The sequence below is a fragment of the Phyllosticta citriasiana genome (assembly GCF_038021145.1).
Source record: "Phyllosticta citriasiana strain CBS 120426 chromosome Unknown IWZ02scaffold_1, whole genome shotgun sequence".
NCBI classification, from domain to species: domain Eukaryota; kingdom Fungi; phylum Ascomycota; class Dothideomycetes; order Botryosphaeriales; family Phyllostictaceae; genus Phyllosticta; species Phyllosticta citriasiana.
This window is the reverse complement of record NW_027117278.1, coordinates 1982498-2006876: the sequence shown is the minus strand read 5'-3', so window position 1 is coordinate 2006876 and position 24379 is coordinate 1982498. Positions and strand designations below refer to the sequence as shown.

Genomic DNA, 24379 nt, shown 5'->3' with positions numbered 1-24379 from the left:
TGTCTGTTGAGACGAGGGTGGTGCGTCGCGTCCCCCGGCGGCGGGCGGGCCCAGAGCACCCTGCTGATTATTATCTGCCTCGGAGAGGAATTGATAGAAGTGAAGCTAGAGAATGTGGTAGATATTTTGGGGGGTTGGGGCACCCTCTCTTCTTCACTTCATCGCGCGCAGCGAGTAGCGAGCGCCCTGCTGCGATGCTGGGGCATAGCAAGTAGCAGGAAGCGCTTCGGCACCACACAGGCTCACACCGTGGACTAGATGGAAGGGTGGAAATAGGTGGGCAGACACGAACGAGAACTAAGCCCGCGACTCACCCATGTCGTGGTCGTCAGCGTCTGCCTGCAAAGCGCCCGTCATAGTTCTGGCGTCGTCGCGGCCCATGTCTAGGTCCTGCTGGCTATCGGGTATCCGCGGGTTGTTCGTCTGTCGAAAGAGAGGAATCAGCCATGGTGTTCAAGGGAGCATCCAAAAACTTTGCACGTCACATCCGACGTCGGCGTGTAGTGGTGGTTGTGGTGATGGTGTCGCACCGACAACAACTGCTTAGCCTGCTCTTGCATCCACTCCACGTAGCCGTCAAACGCCAAGGGCGGAATCAGAGAAGGGCTTGGAGTTGTACTGACTTCTACCACCTTGTCGCCATCGACCCGCACTTCGTAGTCCCGGAGTTTCCTCATCAGGGCCAGAAAGTTGCTTTGCTGGAATTTTTCGCTAGTGTCGTGCGATACACTGTCGAGAAGCTGGCCTGCTGTACGGGCTAGCTCTTCATCCTCCTGGTTGGGCACGTGCTGTTGCTCCTGCTGGGCATCCTCTCTTGCATCCACATGCCTGACCTCCGGCTCCCTCGCCTCAGTCCTGACCGGATCAATGTTTGGTTGTTGGGAATCCCTCTGAGCACGAGACGGGCTAAACGAGTCCACGGCTTCCAGAATATCCTCAGATGTCCGATATCCCCCAAGTGCAGCTTGCTCTTCTGCCTGCGCCCTTTCTAATGCATCTGCCACTCCCACGTCTTGGCTTTCGCGTGACGATCCAGTCTGCTCGGGTGAACTTTGTGCCTTTTCGGCGTTGAGCAGATCTGCGTGTGCTTGTTCGAATGCTCTTTCGAAAGCCGCGTCATGCGGCGCCACCTGTGCATGCTGTTGGCTGGGTGCAGGCGAATTCAGATTTCCTTGTGCCGATGTGAATGGCTGGTGTTGATGTAGCGGTCCATTCGCCCACCCAAGCATAGGCGCGCCTGCATACATGGAGGTGTTTGGTGTATGGGATATCTGCCGCGACGTTGGGCTTTGCGGTTGTTGCCGAAGAAAGTCATTGCTCCATGACGTCGTGTAATTGTGGCTTGAAGCTTGAGGTTGGAAGCGACTCTGCGGGGACATGATAGCAGGAGGCGGCGAGGAAACATGAAGCCGTTGGAAGTCGGCGGCCCAGTCAGGAAGCCCAGGCGGGCCTGTGAGATTCGGCTGTGGGATGCTGTGGGGAGGGAAATGCATGCCATCTTGCGGTCGACCCGCTTGAAAGGCTTCAAACTCGGGATCTAATATGCCGGCATTTTGCACAGAATTTGACCGGAAGTTCTAGAGGGCCGTCAGCGGCGAAAGTGAAGAGGGCGGGTTGTGCGCCGCACCTGCGACGGCGAAGGTCGAGAGACTAGGCGGTCTTGCTGGAGAGTCCGATCTACAGAGCTGTGCTTCTGGAAGTTTTGGAGCGCATTCGACGGACCGCAAAGGGCGTCGGACATGGCGGGAAGGATAGCCAAATGAAGAATAAAGGATGGGTATCGTAGACAGCGGGGCAGAGAAGACGTGGAGAAGGTGGTGGATGTGAGGTAGTAACAAGCGGGAGGAATCCTGGTCGCTTGACCTCCGCCTGGGCCGAGGTCCGTGATGCAGCTCAGGTACCAGGTAAGCGATAACGAGTGCTAGTGCCAACTGCCGAATCAACAGCTTCATTCTAGTTTTGCCCGTGGATATTACAAAGTCTTACATTATGATCTAGAAAAATCGCAAATAATGCACAAATCCCTTTTCTATTCGCTCCCTTTCGACTTCACCTGAGCTCGGCGAACCTTCTCCACTCAGGGTTCTTCCTAAGCCGATCCAACCGACTCTTTTTAACACCAACATACACTTCCAACCCGCCATCCGGCAGTCTTGGGAACACAGCTTCCAAGCACTGCAGCATACCCGTGACTGGAAGTCTCATTGTTTGCACTTTGCCGAGCGCGGTGTCCCAATCCAGGTCAAACAGGGGATAGTCGACCCAAGTCGTGAGAATGCAGCCAATCCCTGGCACATTTAATCAGTGGAAGGCGGTGAACATCCTCCAGCTGCTCTACTAGCGACGCGATTTTCGTAATAACTCTGCCTGTTCACATCCTGAAGGGTGCGTCGTACCGCGATGGCCAAATCTGCCAAAGATGCTGCGGATGTCCAAGGTCGTGTGTGAGAGGGCCCAGAAGTTTCCCAGCGTCTGCGGGTGTATGGGCACATGCATCCGTCTCCGCACGTCCAAGGTCGTGTGTGAGAGGGCCCAGAAGTTTCCCAGCGTCTGCGGGTGTATGGGCACATGCATCCGTCTCCGCACGTCCAAGGTGCCGGCCAAAATCGATTGCGGGTTGCCCTGCATCGTGTCCAGGTCGTGCTGAGCGCTCATGACAGAGCGCCAGATCAGCGCTGCCATGGCATCCGCTGTGGAGATCCATTCGGGTCGCTCCGATCCAGGGGTGATCTTTGCATTTTCAGGGGATGCCCCCGCTTTGAGCTTCCTCACGGACTCTGGCGAGAAGTAAAAAACGTCTCCGAGATGGTTGTCTGCCGCGAGACTGGGTGGCAGCTCCGTTGGGGTGAAAGGGATGGGCGCGAACTGAGGGTGGTCTTCAAATTTCCTAGGATTTTTTCCCGTGCTTGCCAAAACTTTCTCCCTGTTCTCCCAATGGAGTTGTACAGGTTCAGCAGTTGGGATGCCCTGGGCCCATCTGCACTCTTCGGCTCAAACCATTGCCCATTCGTGGATGGTAGTCTGGTCCGCCCAAGCATGGAGAATATACCAGCTCAGAATGACACCCCCACGAATGGGATTTGGTCGGACAAAGGTCATGGGCAAGCCCTCTCCCGGTGCAGGCCAGACTCCATGCGGACAGAGATCCTTGGCGCGGAAAATAGAGGCTGGGAAGTTCTTTTCTTTCAGCTCCGAGAAGCTCGGAAAGTCGGTGCTGCGGAGGTCCTTGACAGTGAAATCCTCGATTTTGTCGCCATACTCGCGAAGCTTCAACATGCTGTCTTGCTTGGAAGACAAGTCGGGAACGGCGTCGCAACCAACAATGGCGGAGCGCTTCTTGATTGCTTGGTAGCCGCGGCGGAAGATGTCTGACACGACGTCAATGTTATAGTTTTCGGCCAACTCGAAGACGTGAAAGTATCCATCCCTTGGGAAAGATTGGTTCGAGGGGAATGTTGGAAGGAGCAAGGTTCGGAGCGATTGAGCCCATTTTGAAAGATTGAGGGCCTTGATTGAGTTGGTCGGATTTCACGACATCCCACAAGAGCCTACCTTTTTATACTTGAAGCTGGAAGAGGAGATCCGACGAAGTTGCGAAGGCCGCGCGGAATAAGGTCAAATCTGGTAAGGCACTTCGCATATTTGGGTGGGCTTTAGGGGCCGAGTGTGATAGCAGTGGACAGTGCAAACCCGCTGGCCTGTCGAAGTCGCGAAGCTCGTGTAGGCAGCAATTAATCTTACCAACAGGCATACGAATCGATACCGACCCTCTCGAGGGTTGAGATAAGAAGCTGTCGGTGTTTGGTCAGTTTCAAGGCGTAGGCAAGGAGCAGCCAGACGGTGATGAAGAAGCCCTGGGTCATCTTCAGGGTCTCGGCAGTCTGGAAATTGAAAATACAGCTCGATCGAAGGAGGGAACCATGGCAGAAGTGGGTCAGAGTGAGTTTGCGGGCCGCTATTGCGCTTTTTTGGTCTGACACGGGCGAGGTGCTGGTGGTAGTCAAAGGTGTGGCCAGGATCCAGTCTCGTAGATGGTTCAGCCATTCGCAGAGACAGCTCCTTTCGGCCGATGGTTTTTTCGCATCCAGTTAGAGTGGGTCAGATGCAGTCTTTTCGCAGGTTGGTGTTTGTTCAGAGGAAGTCCAAACGCGGCCAGGCCTGACTAAGCGACTTGGCAAGTTTGCTCCATTTGCAGCATCCCGGCATCCTGGCCTGGCCTGCTTGGACCATGACAGCTTCCACGTTCACTGTCTGCGACTCAACACTATCCCCAATTCCGACTCTTCTCCACAATCATGGTCAGTCCTCCCTCGATGTTTTTAATTGAACCTCTCTAACAAGTACCAGGCGCAAGTAATTGCCAACTCTGGCCACGATGACATGATCGTAAGCTATTCTAGTTGCTACTGAGCGCGCCATGTCCTCCGTTGAACCCCTGCTAACATTCTGCGCCTTTCAGCACGATGCGGTTCTTGACTACTACGGCCGGCGACTTGCGACATGTTCCTCGGACAAAACAATCAAGATATTCGAGGTCGAGGGCGACACACACCGCCTGACCGAGACGCTGAAGGGGTAAGAGCTGCCCAACTTCGGTGCCATGGTAAACGTCTTGAATTGACGCAATCGCAGCCATGAGGGTGCAGTCTGGTGTGTCTCATGGGTATGTGACTCTCCCACGAAATCGCGTATGGCCACCATTTAACCGCCAACGCGTCCAAACAGGCCCACCCCAAGTACGGCAACATTCTAGCGTCGGCCTCGTACGACGGCAAGGTCTTCATATGGCGTGAGCAAAACAATGTCTGGACACGGGTCCACGTCTCCGAGCTGCACTCAGCCTCGGTGAACCTCGTCTCTTGGGCACCCCATGACGCTGGCTGCGTCCTCGCCTGCGCCAGCTCCGATGGCAACGTGTCGGTCCTCGAATTCCGCGATGGCGCCTGGGCACATCAGATTCTCCCCGCGCACAGTCTAGGCGTCAATGCTGTCTCTTGGGCCCCCAGCATCGCCCCGGGGGCCATTGCCTCAGCGCAGCCCTCGCCCGGCCCGCTGAGGAGGTTCGTTACCGGAGGCAGCGACTGCGCTGTCAGAATCTGGGAGTGGGATGCGGAGACGCAGACGTATAGCAACACGAATACTCTGAGTGGGCACCAAGATTGGGTGCGCGATGTGGCCTGGAGCCCCACGGTGCTGAGCAAGGCCTACATTGCCAGCGCCAGTCAGGACAAGACGGTCAAGATTTGGACGAGCACGAATCCCAGTCTCGGTATGGCGACATTCGAATGTGCGGAGCGGATGCTTTTGCTGACAAACTCATTTCTGTAGGCGACTGGCAACATACGACCCTTACCTTTGACGCCGTAGCATGGCGCGCCTCGTGGAGCTTGAGCGGCAACGTTCTGGCTGTCAGCACCGGCGACAACAAGGTCAGCTTATGGAAAGAGAAGCTGACGGGCGGATGGGAGTGCATCAAGACAATTGACGAATGAGATGGCTGCAAGTCAGAGGAATGGAATGAAATTTTCAATCATCAGAAGCAAGCATACCGGTTTCTATGCCGGTTCAGACCCACATTGTACCCCTGTAGCACTACGTCGAGCACATTTGGAGAGCACCTCCCAGCTCCCTGTTTTGGTGAAGAGCTCGAGTGGGAAGAGCAGGCGAAATGTCACGCAAGCACAGACGGGAATGGAAGACACAGGCAGGCCAGAAGGCAAAGGTAGCCAAATCATACCCTAATGCAAGCTCTTTGAAACCCGAAGATTCAATTTTGTATCCTATACTACGTGATGGCGTCTAGCTGAGGTTTCGTGTCTACCAGTCTACGGAACCTAGATCGCTCAGAAAGTGATCAAAGGCCAGTAATAAGTGGACAGACTACCCGCCAAAAACGCCACCACCAACCCACCACTACCACCGCCGTCTGCCAACCCTGGCTACGTGTAACCTTGAGGCTCTCAGAATATCCCTGCTCTTAACCGGACCTCCAGAGCCGAATGACAACCGACCGTCTTTTCCGCCCTCCTCCAATTTTTTCTGTTTCTTTGGTTTTTTTTTTTTTTTTTTTTGGGGGGGGTGTTTTTTTGTTTGCGCCGTCGATTTCAAGCAACTCCCAACGCCATGGACTCGCTCGTGCCTTTCGAAGCACGCTGGGTATCTGAGCTGGAATCAATGTGAAAGACTGACCGCTTGAACCGCGCCATGCCATGCCGTGCAGAGAAAGGGAGGAAGAAGAAGAGGAGTAAGAAGCACGAAAAAGAAGGCAGTGAAAAGCAAGAGGGGTTGCAGGATTTTTGTGTCCGTCTCCGCCTCGCGACGTGCCTGTTTGCTGACATCGAGGAGTCAGTGAGGTAGGCGGCCTTGAAGTCGTGATGAGCGGAGGGGAAGAAGGAGGATTTTTCGCAAAAGTGGTGTGTTTTTTTGTTGGTTTGAAGTTTTTCCCGGTGTTTTTGTGGTTTTGATTGACTGATCAATTGATCAGTCGAGGCTGTAGTTGCCTTTTGCTCGCCTCCATCTGCCGCGCCTTTTTATGCCGAGGAAAGGACGTTTTCGCTTGCTGGCTGCCGAATGATTGAATGAACGAAAGAATGAGTGAATGAAGTGGGTGTAGACTTTGGAGGCCGAAACAACTGGGCGTCCGTCGACTCCTTGATAGACGAAGGGCTCTTCGGGCGAAGGTGTCCAACGAGAAGAAAAGAAGAAGACGAGAGGACCCAACCGGAGTATTTGCCAATCGCAAGTTGAAATAAGCGCAGGCTTTTGGTATGCAAGTGAGGGCCATGCCACTTAGCCATTCGGTATGCGCTCGCGGAAAAGAGACGAAAGGACCAAGCTGGGAGGAATGCTCATGGGTGCTGTAAACGAACCGTGAATGACCGAAGCGAAACTTTTATGACGCCCGCTTTCGCTTTGAGAAAGAGAGTGTCGTTTTGGGGGGAGGTTTGGTGTGCTTTTGAGGGGAAACAGGTGCTGTGTTGATGCTCGCCGTCGGACTTGAAGACGTTAGAGTGCGAACGAGAAATTCTGCACCGTCTCCCGCCGTTATAACCATGAGGAAAGGCGATCGACAGTCAGGAAGTCGCGTTGCAAGCCGAAGTTGTGAGCTGAGTATCCACAATCGTCCAGCCTTCACTCTTCCATTTCGTCTGGCTCCTGGTCATCATCTTCGCCGAGGAGGGGTTGATCACACGCGTCGACGTTCCAGAAGATGAAAGGGCCAGAGTACCTCTACGGAGCATTCGTCAGTCTATCACATCCCGTTTAGAAATGGGATGAGAAGCATATGAGCTTACCTGGTCAGCTGGAACATTCGCATCAGGGCTCCACCACCTGCCCAAAATGACCTTTCCACCCGGCAGCACGACTCCCTCGTACGCCCACAGGGAGTTGGGGTCGAAGCCTCCCTCGTGATCATCGAAGTACTTCATCATGGTGATGCGCTGCCATCCGGGAATGCCGCGCTGCGCCGGCAGCTGGTTGACCCAGCCGGTGGCTTGGAAGTGCTCATCATCGTAGCCACCCGCCCGGAACATGTAGCTCTTCAAGTCATCATTGGCGACCCTAGAGCTGTCGCTGTCGTGACCTGTAGGAGATCGGTGCTGCGCGTGCGGGTGGGCCGGAGGAGGCAGCGTCTGCGATTTCAGGTGCTGCTCGAAGAGCGCTGGCCACTCGAATTCGTGCTGCTCATCGAGATCGATCCAGAGAGTCTGAATGGCGCCATCGCCGTGGTCAACGTTCTTGTCCATGAGAAGAATGTTGTCGGCATTGTTCCCGCGAAGTTGCGCCATCTCGTCACGGTCCAGGTAGGCATAAGTGCCCATCCAGCGACGGCCGAGCTTCTTGGGGGCGCTCGTGAGCAGGCCTGTCCAGAACTGAGGCCTCTGCTCGCGCTCAAGGTCCAACATGGGGTCCCGAAGTGTGTTGTCGTCGCCGACCATGTGAAACTTGAAGAAGTTGAGCATGTGCAGCAACCATTCAAGGTTGAGCTCGAGAGTGTTGTTCCTCCACATTGTCATGGAACCATCGTTGGAGTAGACGACCTTTTGCGAGTCGGAAAAGTTGAGAGGCCTTCTGTAATCCTCACAATCAAGGAGCAAGGGAGCAAGCATCAGCTGGACAGCAACAAAGTCCTGGTTCAAGCCGAAGTCAATGACCCTGCCGTCCCGGCTGACCTTGCCTCTGCCACAGAAGACTGCATCCAGCAAATTGGTGCTCTTGGCGAACTTGGAGATTTCCTCCAGGTTGCGACAGGAAGTGAGGTAATCGTCGCGGAGAAAGCCTCCTTCGTAAGACTCTATGAGGGAGGTTAGCGCCGGTAGCCATGGAAAGGTTTTGTGGAGGTGGGGTAAACATAGACCGAAAGACTGGTGAAGGGGGTTCTCTCATACCTCTGATCATGTCGATGAGCACAGCGACGGCTTCTTTCTCCTTCCTGGTGTTGCCCTTGGCGAAACCGACGCCGTCGCGCAAGATGTTCTTACGAGTCTGGTAAGTGATTCGCAAGCGTCTGTTCGTTCCACCTTGATGGGCAAGGCGGCGGTTGTGGTCATAGACCGTGCCAAAGCGCTTGTGCCAGAACGAGTCTTGATCATCAATCGAGTCTCGAGCCTGGCGGCAAGAGGCGCGAAAGGACACCAAGTCCTTGTCATCGTCCAAGTGTTGAGCAATCTCCTGGTTGAGCTGCAGATAGCTTGGTCAGAGTTTTGCCCGAGAGCATGGGAGAAGAGCCAACAAACCTCAACTGGCATGATTTGGAAAGCCTTAGGGTGCGCCATGTCAATGCATCCAAACGGACTCATGATTGCAAGCGATTGCTGAAGAATGGAGGGTTAGTCGTGGCACAAAGGGGGGGGGGGGGGGGGGGGGGGGGGAGATCACGCAATGCGCCACCTTGAATATCAGGGGAAGAGACCGTACAACGAGGTCTTGATGGACGAAGCCTCAGCGAGATGTCCGAAGAGATGAGATGAGAAACTTGAGCAGAAGGACGTGGAGGGTGGAAGGTTCAGGGTCGTGGGCGGTTGGATATTTAGCTTCTGGCCTCGAGTGGTGTTGACCCGCCGATGTAGGCCGGCGCGGGTGCACGGGGCGGGCGCAGCAGCAGCGGTGCCTTCTTGAAGTTGACCGAAGTGAATCAATCTCGAAGCGAACATGTGTAATATTGTGAGGACCAAGGCAAAATGGTCTATTGATGCGCAGGCGGCCGTTTTATGCGCGTGAAGTATTGCGAGTTGAGCGTAGGACTACAAGTCTTGCTAATCGATGCTAGATGGAGTGCGAAGCCGTTCAGCATCTTGAGATCGCCGACTGGGCGGTTAAGTGTCTGAAGACATATACTCGCGCCTTAGCTATCCCGGTCGACCAAGGGATTGGGAGGTAGGAATCCTTTGATGTCGCAAACGTCACATAGAGCCACATGTCATTCCGCAATAGAGACGGCAATGTTCTTGCATAAGTGGCTCGGGATCGAGCAGAGTTACATGTTGGCTCTTAGGAAAGAGTCATCGTATCCGCTATTGCCATCAACAATGTTGAAGCAGGGACCCTTCTTTTCAAACATTGCCTGTAGGTCGTGGACAATGTCTTCTGGGCGCTCCCAGGCTGCGAAATGGCCACCACCACTATGCTCACTCTCATGCACGACAGGACCTAGGACAATTTGAGCTTTCTGCTTGATCTTAGCATTCCGGTCAGCACTTACCAAGTGTATGAGCCCACGAACGTGGCACCACGTACAGCTCTTTGGGAAAATGAGCTACACCGAGTTTCACCTTGGGAACCCATTCACTGAGCCTATCTCTGTGGCCGACGACGTGACGCCCGGGTTGTGTGTGGACTGCCTCGTAGTAGATCCTCACGCTTGCTGCTGGGCCTGCAGTCGAAAACCAGTAGATGCTTATCCACGTAAGCACCTCGTCATCTGTCCAGGGGTAGGTATCGGTCCAGTCATGCAATTTTTCGTAAATCCAGGCCAAACAAGCAACGGGCGAGTCGGCGAGAGCATACCCGACTGTCTGTGGCTTTGTCCGCTGCTGCAAGTTGTAGCCAGCCCCCTCTTTGACAAACCACGCTGATCGTTCGAGTCCTTGCTTTTCTGCTTTGGAATAGGATGTAATACTGTGTTTGGCAGCAAGAAGAGGCTGTTTCGCGAACTTGGGAGGAAACGCTCTAACCACGTTGATGTGGCTAGCTAAGCAGGATTCCGGATACAACAAACCCATGGCTCGAGTGATGCTGAAGAGACACGAGGTCAGTGAACATGTTTCGAAAGGATGACCTGCCATACAAGAATCCCCAATCTCCCCCTTGAGTAACGTATCTCTCATATCCCAGCTGTTTCATCAACTTGTGGCAAACCTCCGCATACTGCTCAACGGCGAAGCCTGGCTCTTTTACCCCACTGGAGAAACCAAAGTTTGGCAGAGATGGTGCTACAACGTGGAATGCGGGAGTAGAGTCTTTCAGTGCACGGAGTATTTTGGTGACCTCGATGAAGGATCCGGGCCCTTGAACACATTAGTCAACTGATGCATCCACAACAACATACAGCAAGCAGACGTCCGCGCGCGGTTTAAGATGAAATCAATCTCAAGGAACTTAGGGAATGAAAAATTCGAAAATTTGAACGTGGTGGCCGACGTTGTGATACCACTTGCAGGTGCAATGGGGAGCCAACGGGCGCTCAACAGAATGGAAGGAGGACTGTTTTCAATCGACGTAATGGAACGCAAGAGCTATGTCGAGGCTCTAGATGGGGTTTGAATGGCAGAATAGGCGTCAAAAGCCACATTGTTGAGGAGGAGCTGAAACGTGAGGAAAAGGGTCAATACAGCCATGAGAAAAGAGCAACGGAATCGCGCTCGGCAAGTCGCTCCTTTGGTGTATGAAATGGAGATCAATGGGTCGGAAGCCTTCGACGACGATTTCAGTCTTGAAATTTGGTAGCTCGTTGAGCATCGCTTCGGCTTTTCTCCAATCGAATCCCTCCTTCCAATAGTTGGAAAGCCTCTTGACGTCGGCGAGAGGAGCTCCATAGCGCCATTGATCTGGATCTTCTAGCTCAACAGGGAAATCGGAGACGGCGAGTTTTGCTTGAAGGCGATTGATAGCCTCATCTGATACGCGAATGGTGTAAGGGACAGGAGCAGTCATGGCACAGTGGAAGTGGAGAGGAGTGGATAAGAGTGGAGTGGTGTTGCGGGGAGGAGCGCGGCAAGAACCTCGCTTATGGCTGGTGCAGCGCTTTGACCAACTCTGTCAACACCTCAGGCAAACTTGTTTGTGCTTCTGGTCGTAACAATCAACGCTCATCATCTTAGATCACAGTCAACCAATCGTCATCTCAATTTGGCTTCACCATCGACGCTTCCTGCGAACCTCTCGCTCTGTAACCCCGCCCAACCCAGCACAGCACAGCTCCGCATGTTGCTCTTCTGCCTATCCTTCGACAGCGCCCTATCCTGTCACTGCAACTCTCGTGCTTCTCCTCCTTAGCCTTTCAACCTTGCATATCCAAACAACTCCTCGACCTCTCTCCTCGTGCAAGTCATTTCGCGCAGCATCCAAAAATCAATACATCCCAAGGTGACCAAACTAATGACCCATCAACTGCTCACACATGCCAAAGCAGCAGCTCGCTCGGACGATTTTTGCTGTTCTTCTTGTTCGTCAAAGGTCGTTGATCTTCGACTTCGTCGATGAGCCAATTTGGTGGGCGAAAGAACAAGACCGATGATGAGAAAATCCAAGCTGTCCTTCCGTACTCCGCCGTCATGCAAAATGCTAAGATCAAACACCAGGGTATTGGGTATCGCAAGCCATGTGACTAAGTCTGTCCTCAACATCAAAAGAAAATTCTCAACCGATGGAACAATCGAAGCAGACAAGCTTGGTGACGTCGGCCTCGGTCATCTTTCGCATTGCCTTGCGGGTAGCGACATCTAGGGACATGCAAAGGATCTCGTTGAGTCTGCATTCGAGCCTAAAGGATATTGCCCTGTTGAAATGACTGATCAAGGACGGACGCGGCGGATTGCCGTTCGCGTCTGGGGACTGGAGCGAGTCCAGGGCCTGCCACCCTGACCGGAGCTTTCTGAAGGACAAATCGCAATTAGCAACGTTGTGGTGCGCGATGGGACTCGACTCACGCTTCAGCGTCCTTGTCGTGGTTTAGAATGCTCCTATCAGAGTCAGCTGGGGTTGCTAAATGGCTGGTACGCTGCTCGGCACGACATACGAAAGGAAATCGGGCCCGCACTGCAGGCACAAGTCTTGAAACATGAGGAATAAGTCTCGACGGTCGCCTCCATCTGGCGGTTGATTGCCGCGGCGGATGATTCCTACTCCAATGTTCTCGGCCGCTTCGCCGCCGTAGTAGAGAATTACAAACACAGCAACAAGTGCGTGGAGCGGCATGTCGTATATGAAATTGGCTTTGGAATTATACGTGGCTGCGGATTCTCGTCAGCGTCCGCACTTTGGGTTCGTTCCTCGGGCCTAAGCAGCTTACGGCACGCATGGAGACGATGGAGGAGCCTGATGCCCGCTTCGAAAGTGTGGCGCCAAGTGAGAAGCCAACAATGCGGGGAACTGGACTTGATGGTATGAGCGAGCTCCGTCACGGCTTCTGTTCGATGGTGGACGGCGGCCAGCGCGCCGTATGAAATGTCTGCTGCAACATCGCCGGCTGCGTACCACTGTCAGAGTTGTGATGGTGACATGCGGGGAAAGTTGATTGCAGACTTACAAGAGGGAGTGATGAGGTCCGGGGAGCGCAGGATGCTGAGGCGCAACTGGCCAGTAGCGAAAGCTTTGCACACGCTGTGCTCGTAGTCGCGCATGATGCGGCAAGTCCGCTTGTCGACGCGCATGAGGTTGCGCAAGGCCTCGGGGTCATAGTCCAAGCAACTGACAATCTCCAAGACTATCTCAGGCGGTGCGGACGTCCAGCCTGCGGGCGACAGCGCCAAGCTGCTTGGTGTTGACGGTGCCATGTGGTTGGTATATGTATGCAAGAGCAATAATGAGGAGAGGAAGTGTTGGATTGAAAAGAGCGCAGGGAAGACTGAGAGGAGATTATGGGGCAGAGACCAACCACCTTGATGGAAGCGAAGATGAAGGCATTGCCAAAGCAGAATGCGCGAGAGAGAAAGATGGGTCATGGCAGGACATCACGGTGCCGTACCGACGACCCCAGTTGCAGCCTCCAGGTCCAGCGCCGACGCTGCACCGCCACGTCAAGCCACAGCAGAAATCCAAGTGCCGGCGGGGACTGGAACTAGAACTGGAACTGGAACTGGAACTGGAACTGGAACTGGAACTGGAACACGGTCCAGATCGGTCGCGTCATTCAAAGGATGGGCACGGGCACTGGACCGTCGGGTGTCACCACATCACGTGCTGTGGCGCGTGGCTTTCGGAACATAGAGCTACCTTCGTTCTTGAGTTACAAGTCTCCAGGTCCCGTCCTGTCTGCTGTCTGCCGTCGCATTTACGTCGGCGGGGCCGGTCGGTACCAGTACCAGCTTATCAGAGCCGAATCAATGCCAACAGCGACCCTCCGCCCAGGTCGTCTCCGTTGCTTGGCCCGTTGCACGGAAGCTTACCACGTGCTGACTGTTGATCGACGATTTTGGACCGGGCATGCTGTATGATCATTGCAAGAGACACTGGTCAATGATCGGCCTTCAACACCAAAGACAAAGAGCGGAAAGCCGATTTGTGAGGGAGTGGACGTCGAGCATCTCGGCAGGGACCGTCGACGACGACGATCGAGCCGGGACTCGTCGCCACTCTCAGGGCACATCGCCGCAAGGCTGATGTGACAATCCACACAAACGTCATAGACACTTTTTGTGTCGCCCCAGCTCCCGTCCGCTCCAGGGAACGCTTGCTTCATTAGGGTCGGGTTACTGCGTCACTCCGAGCTCCGTTTCAGATGGCGCTGACTAGATAAACATGTATGATGCTGTGTTCCGCTGTCTTCCATCTGCCACCCGTCGACGCCAAGAGAGCACCACGCCAGTGCTTTATCAACCACGCCTGCTCCTTGTCCAATTCAAGGCCCAGCACTCTTCGTCCTCCATACCTCCACCATGGCGACTTTGATGCGAGACTCTGCCTTTGGCCAGCTTGTGCGCCTCGTTGGTGGCACCAAATTTTTCCAATACCCAGAGGAACAGGATCCTTCGATATGGAAAGAATTCATCGACAAAGAAAAGTCCGCCAACGTAGCCCGCTTTGGTCAACTTACTGGTCCTCCGGTCGAGTCCACCCACACCTTGGGAAGTTTCAGGACCGCCAGTGAAGAAAAAGACAAAGAGACTGACGGCGCTTCACTGCGGAGCGCATGGAGCAACCATGCTGAAGGAGTCAACGCCGCCAGTGGAGCCGCAGTGGATCCTGAGAAGGGCAAAGACCTCCATATCGTCGGCTGGTGGGGTCCAAAGGATCCGGAGGCAAGTATTCAATCTTGTCACATCAAGTCTCACATCATCTGACTTCATTACAGAATCCACAAAATTGGTCTCAAGCAAAAAAGTTCTTTGTCACATTCGAAATTTGTCTTCTTACCTTCAGTATCTACATCGGTTCTGCTATCTTCAGCGCTGGCGTTCAGGATGTCATGCAAAAGTTTGGCGTCTCCGACGTTGCAGCTGTCCTTGGCCTGTGTCTTTTCGTGGCAGGGTACGGAGTTGGACCTGTAAGTGCGGGTGTTTCCCACATTGAGCTGCGGTATTGCTGACGATTTCAAAGATGTTATGGGCCCCCATGTCTGAGATGCCCTTCATTGGTCGTGGTCCTATCTACATCGTAACTCTCATAATCTTCGTCATTTTCCAGGTTCCTACTGCTTTGGCGACCAACTTTGGCATGCTCCTTGCATTTCGTTTCTTGACTGGCTTCTTCGGATCACCGGTCCTGGCAACCGGTGGCGCCTCCATTGCAGACATGTACGCCCCAAGAAAGCGCGCGTACGGAATCACCATCTGGGGAATCGCCGCTGTCTGCGGACCGACCATGGGGCCTTTGGTAGGAGGATTTGCCGTCCAGGCGAAAGGCTGGACCTGGACCATTTGGGAACTCATGTGGTTGTCTGGATTCTGCCTCGTCTTCATCTTCTTCCTCCTCCCTGAGACGAGCTCAGCGAACATCTTGTACCGACGGACTCGCCGTCTTCGCAAGATCACCGGCAACGAGAAGCTGAAATGCGAGCCTGAGCTGGCTTCCGAGCACATGAAGCCTTCTGACGTACGCACTTGGCCTTTAAGTTCCATAGTTTCACGCTAATGAAGTCCAGGTTGCCATGATGGTTCTTGTTCGCCCCATCACACTGAACTTCACCGAGCCCATGGTCTTCTTGCTCAACCTGTACATTGCATTGATTTATGGTCTCTTGTACATCTGGTTCGAGTCCTTCCCTATCGTCTTTGTCGAGCTGCACGGCTTCAATCTTGGACAACTCGGCCTTGCATTCCTCGGCATTTTCATCGGAGTCCTGGTCGTCGTTCCGCCCTTCTTCTGGTATCTTTACAAGGTACAGGAAAAGCACTTCAATGAAAATGGCGAGATTCAACCGGAGAAGCGTCTTCCCGCCGCATGTGTTGGAGCGTTCTTCATTCCCGTCTGTCTATTCTGGTTCGGTTGGAGTGCTCGCGAAGATATCCACTGGATCATGCCAATCATTGGCTCATCCTTTTTCAGCATGGGGGCTATGCTTCTCTTCAACTCGGTTCTCAATTACCTCAGCGATGCCTATCCGGATTATGTGGCTAGCGTTCTTGCTGGCAATGACATCATGCGTTCTAGCTTCGGTGCTGGGTTCCCGCTCTTCGCCAGGGCCATGTATGTCAATGTAAGTTTGAAATCCCTGCACGCCCCCTGGTCAAGTCGGATCAGCAGTGGTGCGATCATGACGAGCCAGTCGCTGACAATGATTCTCAACAGCTCGGTACCGCGTGGGCCAGCAGCACGCTTGGCTTCCTCTCGATCGCATTCATTCCAATTCCGTTCGTGCTCTACTACGTCGGTGAGCGACTGCGCAAGATGAGCCGCCACGCGCGGAAGGATTTCTAATCTGCGTGTCCCGCTATTCCAAGTTTCTTTGCTGTTCTCACGATTTCATGACGTCACATCCATCCACCTCCTCCAGTCCACAGCTACATCAATCGCATTTGGACTTGATGAATAATTACATAATGTTAATACTCCTACGAAGCCAACTCCTAAGTTTCAATGTGTATAATTTGACGGAAAATTGGCAGAATGGCGAAGCAGGATGAACTTAAGCAAGGCATGACATTTCATACCCCAATTGCGTTTTGCAGTATTGCTTTCTTGCGCTTAGAGAAGTCTCCAATCTGTCAGCTTAGATTTCCAGGTGGCGACCTCGAAGTCCGTACCGGAGCGAGGCTGTATCTGGGACCTTGCGCAATCCAAGAGAAAAATTGATCAACCACTCTTCCTTCGTCAGCTTTGCAGTCACCGCTGAATGCTTCCACATTGATGCTGTCTCGGAAGCAAAATGCAAGCCAACCACAGCCAAGAGCGGCCTATCTTTTTTGTCAATCTGCACTGCCAACGTCCAGCAGGAGTGCATATTCGGTGCGAAGTCCCCGACCGCTAGTCACGGTCATCCGCACATGTCGATGCATGCGCTCTCCGGTTGTGTCTCAAAAGTCAGAACTAAGTAACCGCCCCCCAACGACGACGCAGATGCAGGCCGCGAGCTGAGGTAACACCAGCCAGCCGCTCGCCTATCCTGCACAGAAGAGGCAGCAAGAGCGAGCGCACACGCAAACGGGATGACAAGTCGAGCGCAGCCAAAGTTGCAACAAGTAAACAGACGGCACTGATACATTTGTGCGCGCGGCTACATGCATTCTGAGTGGCTGATTGGACCTTGTCAGCCTCGAGCTCGCAGCCTACCTAGGCACTGTTCCATTCGCCAGAGGCATCCGAGCCAATCAAAGCACGCACAGGCAAACCACCAACACATTTACCACCGACACCTATTCTCGCTCTCGGTCTCGTGTCTCTGATCTCAAAGATGACGTAAGATAACAAAAGAAAAATGAAGCTCTAACCAATCAAGACGGCAGCCGCCAAGCATGACTCAAGGACCACCCCCGGCGCGCTCGCCAAATAACCCGGAAGAAGCTCGATCAAAAAGCTTAACTGAACATCTCCATTACTCATTTCCATCCTCATGTCATGCTAACTCCGCCTCGGTGCTTGGCACCTCGCCTTCCGCTGTCTCCACCTGTCCGAGTGACTCTTCTCCCCCTCGTGTCTGTTTCTCCCCCGCCCACACGTTCGTCTCTGACTTCCTAAACACCAACATGTGCTAATTCTGGACCGCGCCCACCCGGGCCCAGCCGCCAACAAGCGAATAAGCGCGGTCCAGGCCGCCGTCTACGCTCGTTCTTCCGGCTCTGCTTACCTCGCGAAGGGGGAAAAGGGTCAAGGACGCGGGATTGACTTTTGGGAGTGAGGTACCTGCGCGCGAGTACCTCTCCGAACTGTCCGCGCGACACATAGGTCGATTTAGCCCTTCTCTTGGGCTAGTTCGTAAACGCGACGCGGATACGTGCAGGTTGGTGGTCCAGAGCGCCATCGAGGGGGCGTTTTCCGGGAGTTGTCGAGCGAAGAGGAGCTGAGCTGAGAGCCGTCGATGAAGGCAGCACCGACGCCTCTCATCTGTTGTCTTAGCACATGGCAGGAGCAGCCTCGCGACAAGGTAATGAATGGAACGGAAGTACGCAGGCGGGATGGCAGCGGTGCAGTGGGGAATGGATGCCTTGACGTCTCAAAGTCAATGTGGTCAGCAGTAAAGTCTGACATTTGTACCGTGGCAGACTACCGGCTGTTTCTTTCCAGTGCTTCACGCCTCCTGTCTCTGTCTCCTCTCGTTCTCTCTGTCCTTTTTCTTCTCTTCTGCTGCATGCGACGATGTCGAATCCCAACTGCCGGGTGGCACTTCGAAAGCCGTCAGCCTGGGTCAGCTCAGTCCCACAAGCACAGCGCACGGGCAAACCCATCATCTCATCCTAGCTTCTCCCACGTGGCCCGCCCAGCGGGCTGTGCACGGAGACCGACCTTGGTCAGAGCAATTGAGAGGTTCCATGTCAGACGCGGGTGGTCCCGGATCCCAGCGCCCAGGGAGTGGGGACTCGAGAGGTGCTAGGTTGGGCGATTTGGGGACGACGATGTTGATGATGACGAGAGATTGAGGGGTGGAGGCCATACGCAGTGGAACAGTCGGTCTCAGCCCCTGGACCCCAAATGGACACCAAAGCTGACAAGAACATGGGGTTTTCGTGCTACGCGCCATCATCACACATCCGCATGCATTCGCTTGATGGGATTCGCAGCCTGCAGCTACTCAGCATGTGGTGTCTCGAAAATGTATGACGGTATCTTGGAGGTCTTGACGTGACGGGTCCCTTTTTGTCTTGTGGGGCTTGAGGGTGCTGGAACAAGAGGTCAATTGGATGGACGGAGTTAAGGACTTAGACACGGGGATACAAATAAGGGCACAAGAGGTTTGGAACCAAGAGACAAATCTTTTCAGCGGGGCTTCTCAGATCAGACAGGGGTCTTCTCACACAGGCGTTGCAGAGAGGAAGTAAGGCTGACCGAGGAAATGTGGAGAGGAAGCATCCAATTGGATGCTTGAATGTCCTCGGGTCCTTCCTCCAACTTTTCTTTGGCACTAAGATCTTACTCTGGCTGATGGTAGATTTTCTCTGTGGTCTCTTGAATTCCACACGATTAGCCTGTGGTGCAGCGATCCCCTCTGTCACCGTACCACTCGCCCCCGAACTCCAAACTCGCCTTCTCAAATTTCTCGACACTGACGCGCTCCCATTGCCATTTTGTCCATCTCCACTCGTGCACCTCCACCTCAATCAGTGCATTGAAGCTCTCTGCACACCAATTCTTCCTGTGCCCATCTACAAATGGTGCGCTCAATCCGAAGAAGTCTTCCCTTTCCCCTCGAGCGTGAACGTTAGTCTTACGACGCCACCCGCGCACTTCGATATGGACGCTCCGAGACGCCCAGTCAATGTGCGTACTCATGAAGGGAGAGAAATTAAGTGCCCGCATCGATAAAGGAGGTGTGAAGGTAAGAGGCCGCTTGAAAGACGGTGAGTGGTGGGCAAGTAGAAAGGCAGTGGTGCCTAGAATCTGACCGCCAGCAAGGCAAAAGGCGCGGACAGGAACCGAAAGAGGAGGACTTGGGGAAGGAGAGGGAGAAGTGCTGGATGACCTTGGAGACGATGATGAGGATGACGGGATTAAACGGTCGCTAGACGAAGGGCTGTATGAGTCCGTAGCTGTGCTTTCGGTCGAGGTGCTTGAAGATGGAGACGGTACGACAGGAGTTGGAAGGGGACCATGAATCGGCTCGCATGCTTGGATCCAGATGTGTGCGGAAGGAAAGCTAGATGCCCAATTCTTCTCCTGGTGAACGAGGGCAACGCCCTCTAGATCAACAACCGCCAAATCATACAGCGTCTCTGGTATGCTCAATCGAAAATTGGCAAGCGATCCAAGTGTGTGGACGTGCCAGTGAAGGGGGAGTGGGAGATGGACTAGCTGGCCCTCTGGCGTAGACTCCGCTGATTCCCTGTTCCATGGAACTCTGGTGCTTCCATAGACAGTCGCCTCGAAGGAAAAAAACTCGCAAGAGAGCGAGTACCTGGTGGTGGAGTCGATTGAGCAAGACACGGTGCCAAATCTCGGGATGCGTAGCTCGAATGCCCCCTGGGATCCTTTGGTTACACGCTCAATACCTTCAACCCAAATTTCGCGCTGATAAATATGGGAAATGTCCTTGGGTACATAGGTAAACGACACCATATGAGGCTTTGCAGATGCTTTTGGTACGCTGCAGATTATCAGCGCCAAGTAGGAGCCTGATGGTAATTTAAATTTGGAGTAGTATCCTTCGAAAGCCGATCTCGGATGCGGCGCGAAATGTTGCATGACGGACTCGAGTTTTGTTAAAAACTTGGCGACACAAGCGACTCGTAGAACAGCGCGACGCAACTTAAATGCCTGTGTGAAAATGCTTAGCTTGTTGAAGATCTAGCGGTCTGATCAACGTTTCACAAGGGTGCTTGGAGTTCTACGGATGACGTCTCCTGCAGTCAGCAAGCGCCGGACGCAATTCGGACACAGCCACAACTGACACAAGACTTAACGGTGAACAACGTGAATGATTCAGAAAATGAGAAATGACGTTGCTAGATGCAAATGCTGTCGTGACATGAAATTGGCGACTGCCACTTGTTGATGGAAACAAAAAAAGAAAGGCCTATCCTACCCATCCAACTGGATGAAAATCGTCAATCTGAGCCAATGAAAGAAGCAGTGTGGGGGAATCTAGAAGCAGCGTGGCGCATTGTCGCACTCTTGGATAAACTGGTAGATGCCCTCGAAGCCTTGGTATTCCAAAGGAGTCTGGGCGTCCGAAGGCGCAGACTCGCGAGCGTGACTACTGTGGATACTTTCGTACCCGGAAGGTGAGGACATCGAGACCCATGGGTTGACTTCGTCAAGCCCCTCTAGTCCCAAATCGGACTGGATTGAGTAGTCGACGGTGCTTAGCTTGTCTTGTGAAAGCATCGACTGCCACTCAATTGGAGCCTGGTACATTGGACGCGTTTCTGCCGGTTTGGTGTAGAAAGAGGCCTCGGACGGGGTCTTGCTTGGAGCAAATGGAAAGAGCAGGGCAATTTCCGTGCCGACGAATGTGTCGAATTCTTCATCTTGACGAACAAAGCCGCCCCGTACACCTAGTTCATCACAAAGCTTCTCAACGGTGTCCGCGTCGCAGCCCGGGAAGTGGACACGTAGAGTCGCGTCTTGATATGTAAGCGGCAAGTCGCCGAGCTGGGACAGCGATTTCAAGTCATTGAGCACCATGGCAAGCTCCTTCAAAGCCCGGGAGAAGTCGGCAGAGAGGACGTCAAGCAGACCCTCGGTGTTGAGGTTGGGGGTCTCGGTTTTTCGCGAGAATCCAGCGACGGATCCAAGAGGCGTCAGGGCAGTAATGGTAGGATTGACGCTGAACTCAATCGATGATCCTGGGGTTGTCCGGGGGAGAGAAGCCATCTTCCGGATAACATCCTCTTGGGTAGCGCTGACTGCCCTGAACCGTTTTTCTCCGGTTCTCGGATCAAAGCCGTCGAACTGCGCCTTCTGGCCACCGATCATGAAAGCGCGCACAGCCTGAGAAACGTTGTGTACGACTTGAGCGGGAGCAGCGGGGCCATGCGAGAAGTACCTCGCACCACCAACTCTCCCACCTCCGATAGAGTACCCTCCAGCGGTACGGCCGAGAGTGCCTCCAGTAAGGTTTGGCCGGAGGGTGGTGGCAAAGGGAGCACGACCAGCGGACTGGTTGACGGCAGTCCAGACGCGCGAGCTAGGGCGGTCGAGCTTGGAAGCCTGGCGGGCTTCTGTGGTGAAGCGACGGACAGCAGCGTTGATGTAGCTGTGAGTCGTGTACCAGCGACCCTTACTTTGCCTGAGGGCGGCAGCGCGCGGAAGTGGGTGCTTGGGTCCATTGCGAGCGTATACGGGGACCAGTTCGGCCTCGGTAGGACGTAGTGAAGGAGGGAGTTTGTCTCGAATGAGCTGTTGGGTCTTCTTCCAAGCCTGCCTGTTTGAGTTCAGTCAGTAGGGGAGCCTGGGCGGTTGGACCGGAGTGGACGAGCAAGAATCACCGGAGCAGCTTGGAGTTCCGGGCCAACAGCTTATGCAGATGCCCAGCAGACGGCGCCATGTTGGAAGTGTTGCGCCTCACAGAGCTGAGAGGAGAGTGTAGAGGTGCAGTGATGGAGACGAAGGAGCGTGGGGAGTGGATGGCGACCCAGTCATTCCACCGGGTGCGGTGGCGGTGCCAGTCACGTCATGTGAGTTCTGGTGGAGCAGGGCAGCAGACGGGAGCCACGGGCAGGAAATGATCTGCAGGGTCGGCCACACGGACCTCCGAACCCCGCCCCGGACACGGCCCGAGAGAGGAACGGAGAGCCGCTGGCGCTGCCCGGCTCCACGCCCGCTGGCCTGGTCGGCCGACGCATGCAATCTTTCTGTCTGCACCTATCATGTCCGACGACGAAGCAGACCCTGAGCTCGTCTCGCTGCTCAAGGCCCATCTAGGCCTTGGTCCGCCAGATCCATCTCTGCCTGCAGACACAAAGGTCCTTGATCATGCCTCGTTTATCTACAACAACAGCATCGATGTCGCCCTGGACATGAAAGGGACCCAGCGGGCTGCAGAATCCATCTGGAAGCAGATGCAAGCCAAGAGCTACGGCACAAACTCATGGTCAGAGCATGAGCTACACCCCAAGACCAAGGATGAAGCCACTGTCAATTTCATCTTCACAATGGACCTGCTCAACTTCTCCTTTTGGTCGGACAAGAATGAAGATGAGCGCTTTGCTGTCATTTACAAGGGCAAGAAGTGGACTGGCTATTGGAGCTTGGTAGCCATTCTACAAAGGGCTCTCGATGGAGGTTTGTGCCACCAACCTACGAGCGATCCAACTTCTGATGACGCCCCCTAGAAATTCCCATTACAGATCCGTCTTTCTGGACCGACAACGACTTGTTCACTGAGGATTTCCTCCGCACAGTCTTCAGCTCCGCGACGGACGAAGAAATTCCCCTTTTCCATGAGCGCATGGTCTGTCTGCGGGAAGCAGGTCAGGTTCTACGTGAGGTATGGATGCTTCTACACCCCGCCGTTTTCCAGTGGTATGCTCACTTGGTCTTTCAGGATTTCGATGGAAGTGTGGTCAACCTTATTTCAGAAGCTCAAAACTCTGCGGCCAAGCTGGTCAATCTTTTAGCTGACCACTTCCCCTGCTTTCGCGATGAGACAAAATTCGAGGGCAAGAAAGTCCGCATCTTGAAGCGTGCCCAGATTTTCGTGGCAGATCTATGGGCCGCCTTCAACGGCGAAGGTTATGGCAAATTCCACGATATTGACAAAATCACCATGTTTGCTGGTAAGTTTGTCCCCAGTGAAACATTGCCTGCGCTAATCGAGCTGCAGACTATCGAGTGCCTCAAATCCTACACACCCTCGGGTGCATGTGGTACAGCCCATCATTGGAGGGTCGCATTCGGCGTCAAGAAGAAATAGAATCCGGTCATTCGTGGGAAATCCAGCTACGAGGTAACTCGAACGTCTGTTTTCCTTGACTGCTGCTTACTTTCGATGGCCACAGGTTGCAGTATCTGGTGTGTCGAGCAACTTAGACGGGAAATCGTCAAGAACCATCCAGAAGCCAAGGTCAATGCGATATTGATAGACTTCTTCTTGTACGACACCATGAAGGAGCTTGAAAAGACCGGACTAGAACAGATACCGCATCATCGCACACGGAGCATTTGGTATTGAGGCGGTCAAAACATCGGCAAATATACCAACTATCCCACTGAAGCCATAAGGACTATGTCTTTCTCGATGCTCAAGTTTCGCATTCCATCTTCTTAGTGCCTCAGGCCTATGTCTATCCGCAATTTTCGGGCAAGATATTCTTGCATCATTGTTTAGTCATTCCCAAGTCTGACTTTCAGGTCATGCAAGCCTCTGGACCTACTATCTCCGCATTCTCGGTATTCGTGCGCTCAAAAGCGCCCCTGGTGTATCAGAGAACTGAACCTGATGTTGAATACTTAGAGAGCTTGCAGAGCGGCCGGAGTCACTTGAAACGGCAAAGCATCTACAAGCTCGTTTGGAATTGCAGTGCCAGCGGACTGTGTTTTGCGTGCCGTTCAAGGAGCATCCGTCACAGATCTGCGATACGTTTCTCTTGGAGCGAAATCCATTCAGTTGGGAAGTTTTGCCCGCCTTTGCTCACTAATAGAATGCAGGGTAGCGGCAGCTAAGCAATGAACCCAATTGAACTGCCGGCAGGTCCAAGCGCTGCGCCGTTTCCAAACACTAGCAGATTCCCATCGCCATTCCAGGACAATTACCCCGCGAGCTCAGCCAGATATGACGCAGCGCGCGCGTTCGACACGTGCTTTTCCGTGGCTGAAGAGCAGATCACGCCTGGCCGTTGAGATAGGCGGTCTGCGAAGAAGGACTGGCATCCCTCCTCTCCCGCCTCCCGCCCAGCCGCCCAAAGACCAGGCATGCCCCCCGTGCGGGCTCCCGAAGCAGATGACTCGCTCACAACTTTTGGGGACGCCGTTGGTTTTTACTTTGCGGGCAGCTGGGAAATCAGATCGTTCTTTCTGGCCACGTCCACCGCATCCCTTCGCGGCTTGCGCGCTCCGGTCAATTTTGCACAGGGTGAAAAAGCGTGCCGCGCGAAGGTGTCGAAGCGCGCCACATGTTTTGGGTCCCTTC

General features: G+C 53.9%; 10 protein-coding genes across 10 annotated transcripts; 3 read left to right on the top strand and 7 right to left on the bottom strand.

The window, feature by feature from the left end:
* Positions 1-440: 440 nt before the first annotated feature.
* Positions 441-1741, bottom strand: IWZ02DRAFT_368704 (peroxin 20; the record flags this gene model as incomplete). The annotated part of the gene is made up of 2 exons (XM_066764393.1): positions 441-1577; positions 1628-1741. The coding sequence occupies 2 exons, from the start codon at positions 1739-1741 to the stop codon at positions 441-443; spliced, it is 1251 nt and encodes a 416-aa protein (XP_066627292.1).
* Positions 1742-2049: 308 nt separating this feature from the next.
* Positions 2050-4113, bottom strand: IWZ02DRAFT_496007 (trichothecene 3-o-acetyltransferase; the record flags this gene model as incomplete). Its single annotated transcript, XM_066770160.1, has 4 exons — positions 3742-4113; positions 2998-3427; positions 2397-2865; positions 2050-2288 (listed from the first exon to the last, which is right to left on the bottom strand). Exons 1-4 carry the CDS (start codon positions 3861-3863, stop codon positions 2050-2052), a joined length of 1260 nt encoding a protein of 419 aa, XP_066627291.1. The 5' UTR covers positions 3864-4113.
* Positions 4114-4234: 121 nt separating this feature from the next.
* IWZ02DRAFT_439936 (Sec13 protein-like protein) lies at positions 4235-5764 on the top strand. The gene is made up of 6 exons (XM_066766803.1): positions 4235-4298; positions 4348-4386; positions 4460-4575; positions 4633-4663; positions 4726-5269; positions 5329-5764. The coding sequence occupies exons 1-6, from the start codon at positions 4296-4298 to the stop codon at positions 5490-5492; spliced, it is 897 nt and encodes a 298-aa protein (XP_066627290.1). The 5' UTR covers positions 4235-4295; the 3' UTR covers positions 5493-5764.
* A 1367-nt stretch (positions 5765-7131) lies between these two features.
* Positions 7132-8801, bottom strand: IWZ02DRAFT_429339 (uncharacterized protein; the record flags this gene model as incomplete). Its single annotated transcript, XM_066765982.1, has 4 exons — positions 7132-7230; positions 7296-8296; positions 8391-8682; positions 8739-8801. The coding sequence occupies 4 exons, from the start codon at positions 8799-8801 to the stop codon at positions 7132-7134; spliced, it is 1455 nt and encodes a 484-aa protein (XP_066627289.1).
* Positions 8802-9409: 608 nt separating this feature from the next.
* On the bottom strand, positions 9410-11216 carry IWZ02DRAFT_23102 (Alpha/Beta hydrolase protein). Its single transcript, XM_066762945.1, has 4 exons — positions 10833-11216; positions 10289-10508; positions 9704-10236; positions 9410-9651 (listed from the first exon to the last, which is right to left on the bottom strand). Exons 1-4 carry the CDS (start codon positions 11152-11154, stop codon positions 9479-9481), a joined length of 1248 nt encoding a protein of 415 aa, XP_066627288.1. The 5' UTR covers positions 11155-11216; the 3' UTR covers positions 9410-9478.
* A 643-nt stretch (positions 11217-11859) lies between these two features.
* IWZ02DRAFT_486785 (uncharacterized protein) lies at positions 11860-12995 on the bottom strand (the record flags this gene model as incomplete). Its single annotated transcript, XM_066769295.1, has 5 exons — positions 11860-12094; positions 12150-12182; positions 12239-12452; positions 12512-12688; positions 12749-12995. 5 exons carry the CDS (start codon positions 12993-12995, stop codon positions 11860-11862), a joined length of 906 nt encoding a protein of 301 aa, XP_066627287.1.
* A 976-nt stretch (positions 12996-13971) lies between these two features.
* IWZ02DRAFT_23226 (putative caffeine resistance protein 5) lies at positions 13972-16223 on the top strand. The gene is made up of 5 exons (XM_066762961.1): positions 13972-14459; positions 14513-14704; positions 14758-15252; positions 15302-15856; positions 15949-16223. Exons 1-5 carry the CDS (start codon positions 14097-14099, stop codon positions 16075-16077), a joined length of 1734 nt encoding a protein of 577 aa, XP_066627286.1. The 5' UTR covers positions 13972-14096; the 3' UTR covers positions 16078-16223.
* A 2551-nt stretch (positions 16224-18774) lies between these two features.
* Positions 18775-19992, bottom strand: IWZ02DRAFT_467141 (uncharacterized protein; the record flags this gene model as incomplete). Its single annotated transcript, XM_066768541.1, has 3 exons — positions 18775-19240; positions 19319-19340; positions 19401-19992. 3 exons carry the CDS (start codon positions 19990-19992, stop codon positions 18775-18777), a joined length of 1080 nt encoding a protein of 359 aa, XP_066627285.1.
* A 199-nt stretch (positions 19993-20191) lies between these two features.
* On the bottom strand, positions 20192-21929 carry IWZ02DRAFT_23015 (uncharacterized protein). The gene is made up of 2 exons (XM_066762938.1): positions 21738-21929; positions 20192-21673 (listed from the first exon to the last, which is right to left on the bottom strand). The coding sequence occupies exons 1-2, from the start codon at positions 21794-21796 to the stop codon at positions 20392-20394; spliced, it is 1341 nt and encodes a 446-aa protein (XP_066627284.1). The 5' UTR covers positions 21797-21929; the 3' UTR covers positions 20192-20391.
* A 147-nt stretch (positions 21930-22076) lies between these two features.
* IWZ02DRAFT_439917 (uncharacterized protein) lies at positions 22077-23885 on the top strand. The gene is made up of 5 exons (XM_066766802.1): positions 22077-22533; positions 22584-22738; positions 22796-23027; positions 23075-23197; positions 23250-23885. The coding sequence occupies exons 1-5, from the start codon at positions 22119-22121 to the stop codon at positions 23420-23422; spliced, it is 1098 nt and encodes a 365-aa protein (XP_066627283.1). The 5' UTR covers positions 22077-22118; the 3' UTR covers positions 23423-23885.
* Positions 23886-24379: the final 494 nt, after the last annotated feature.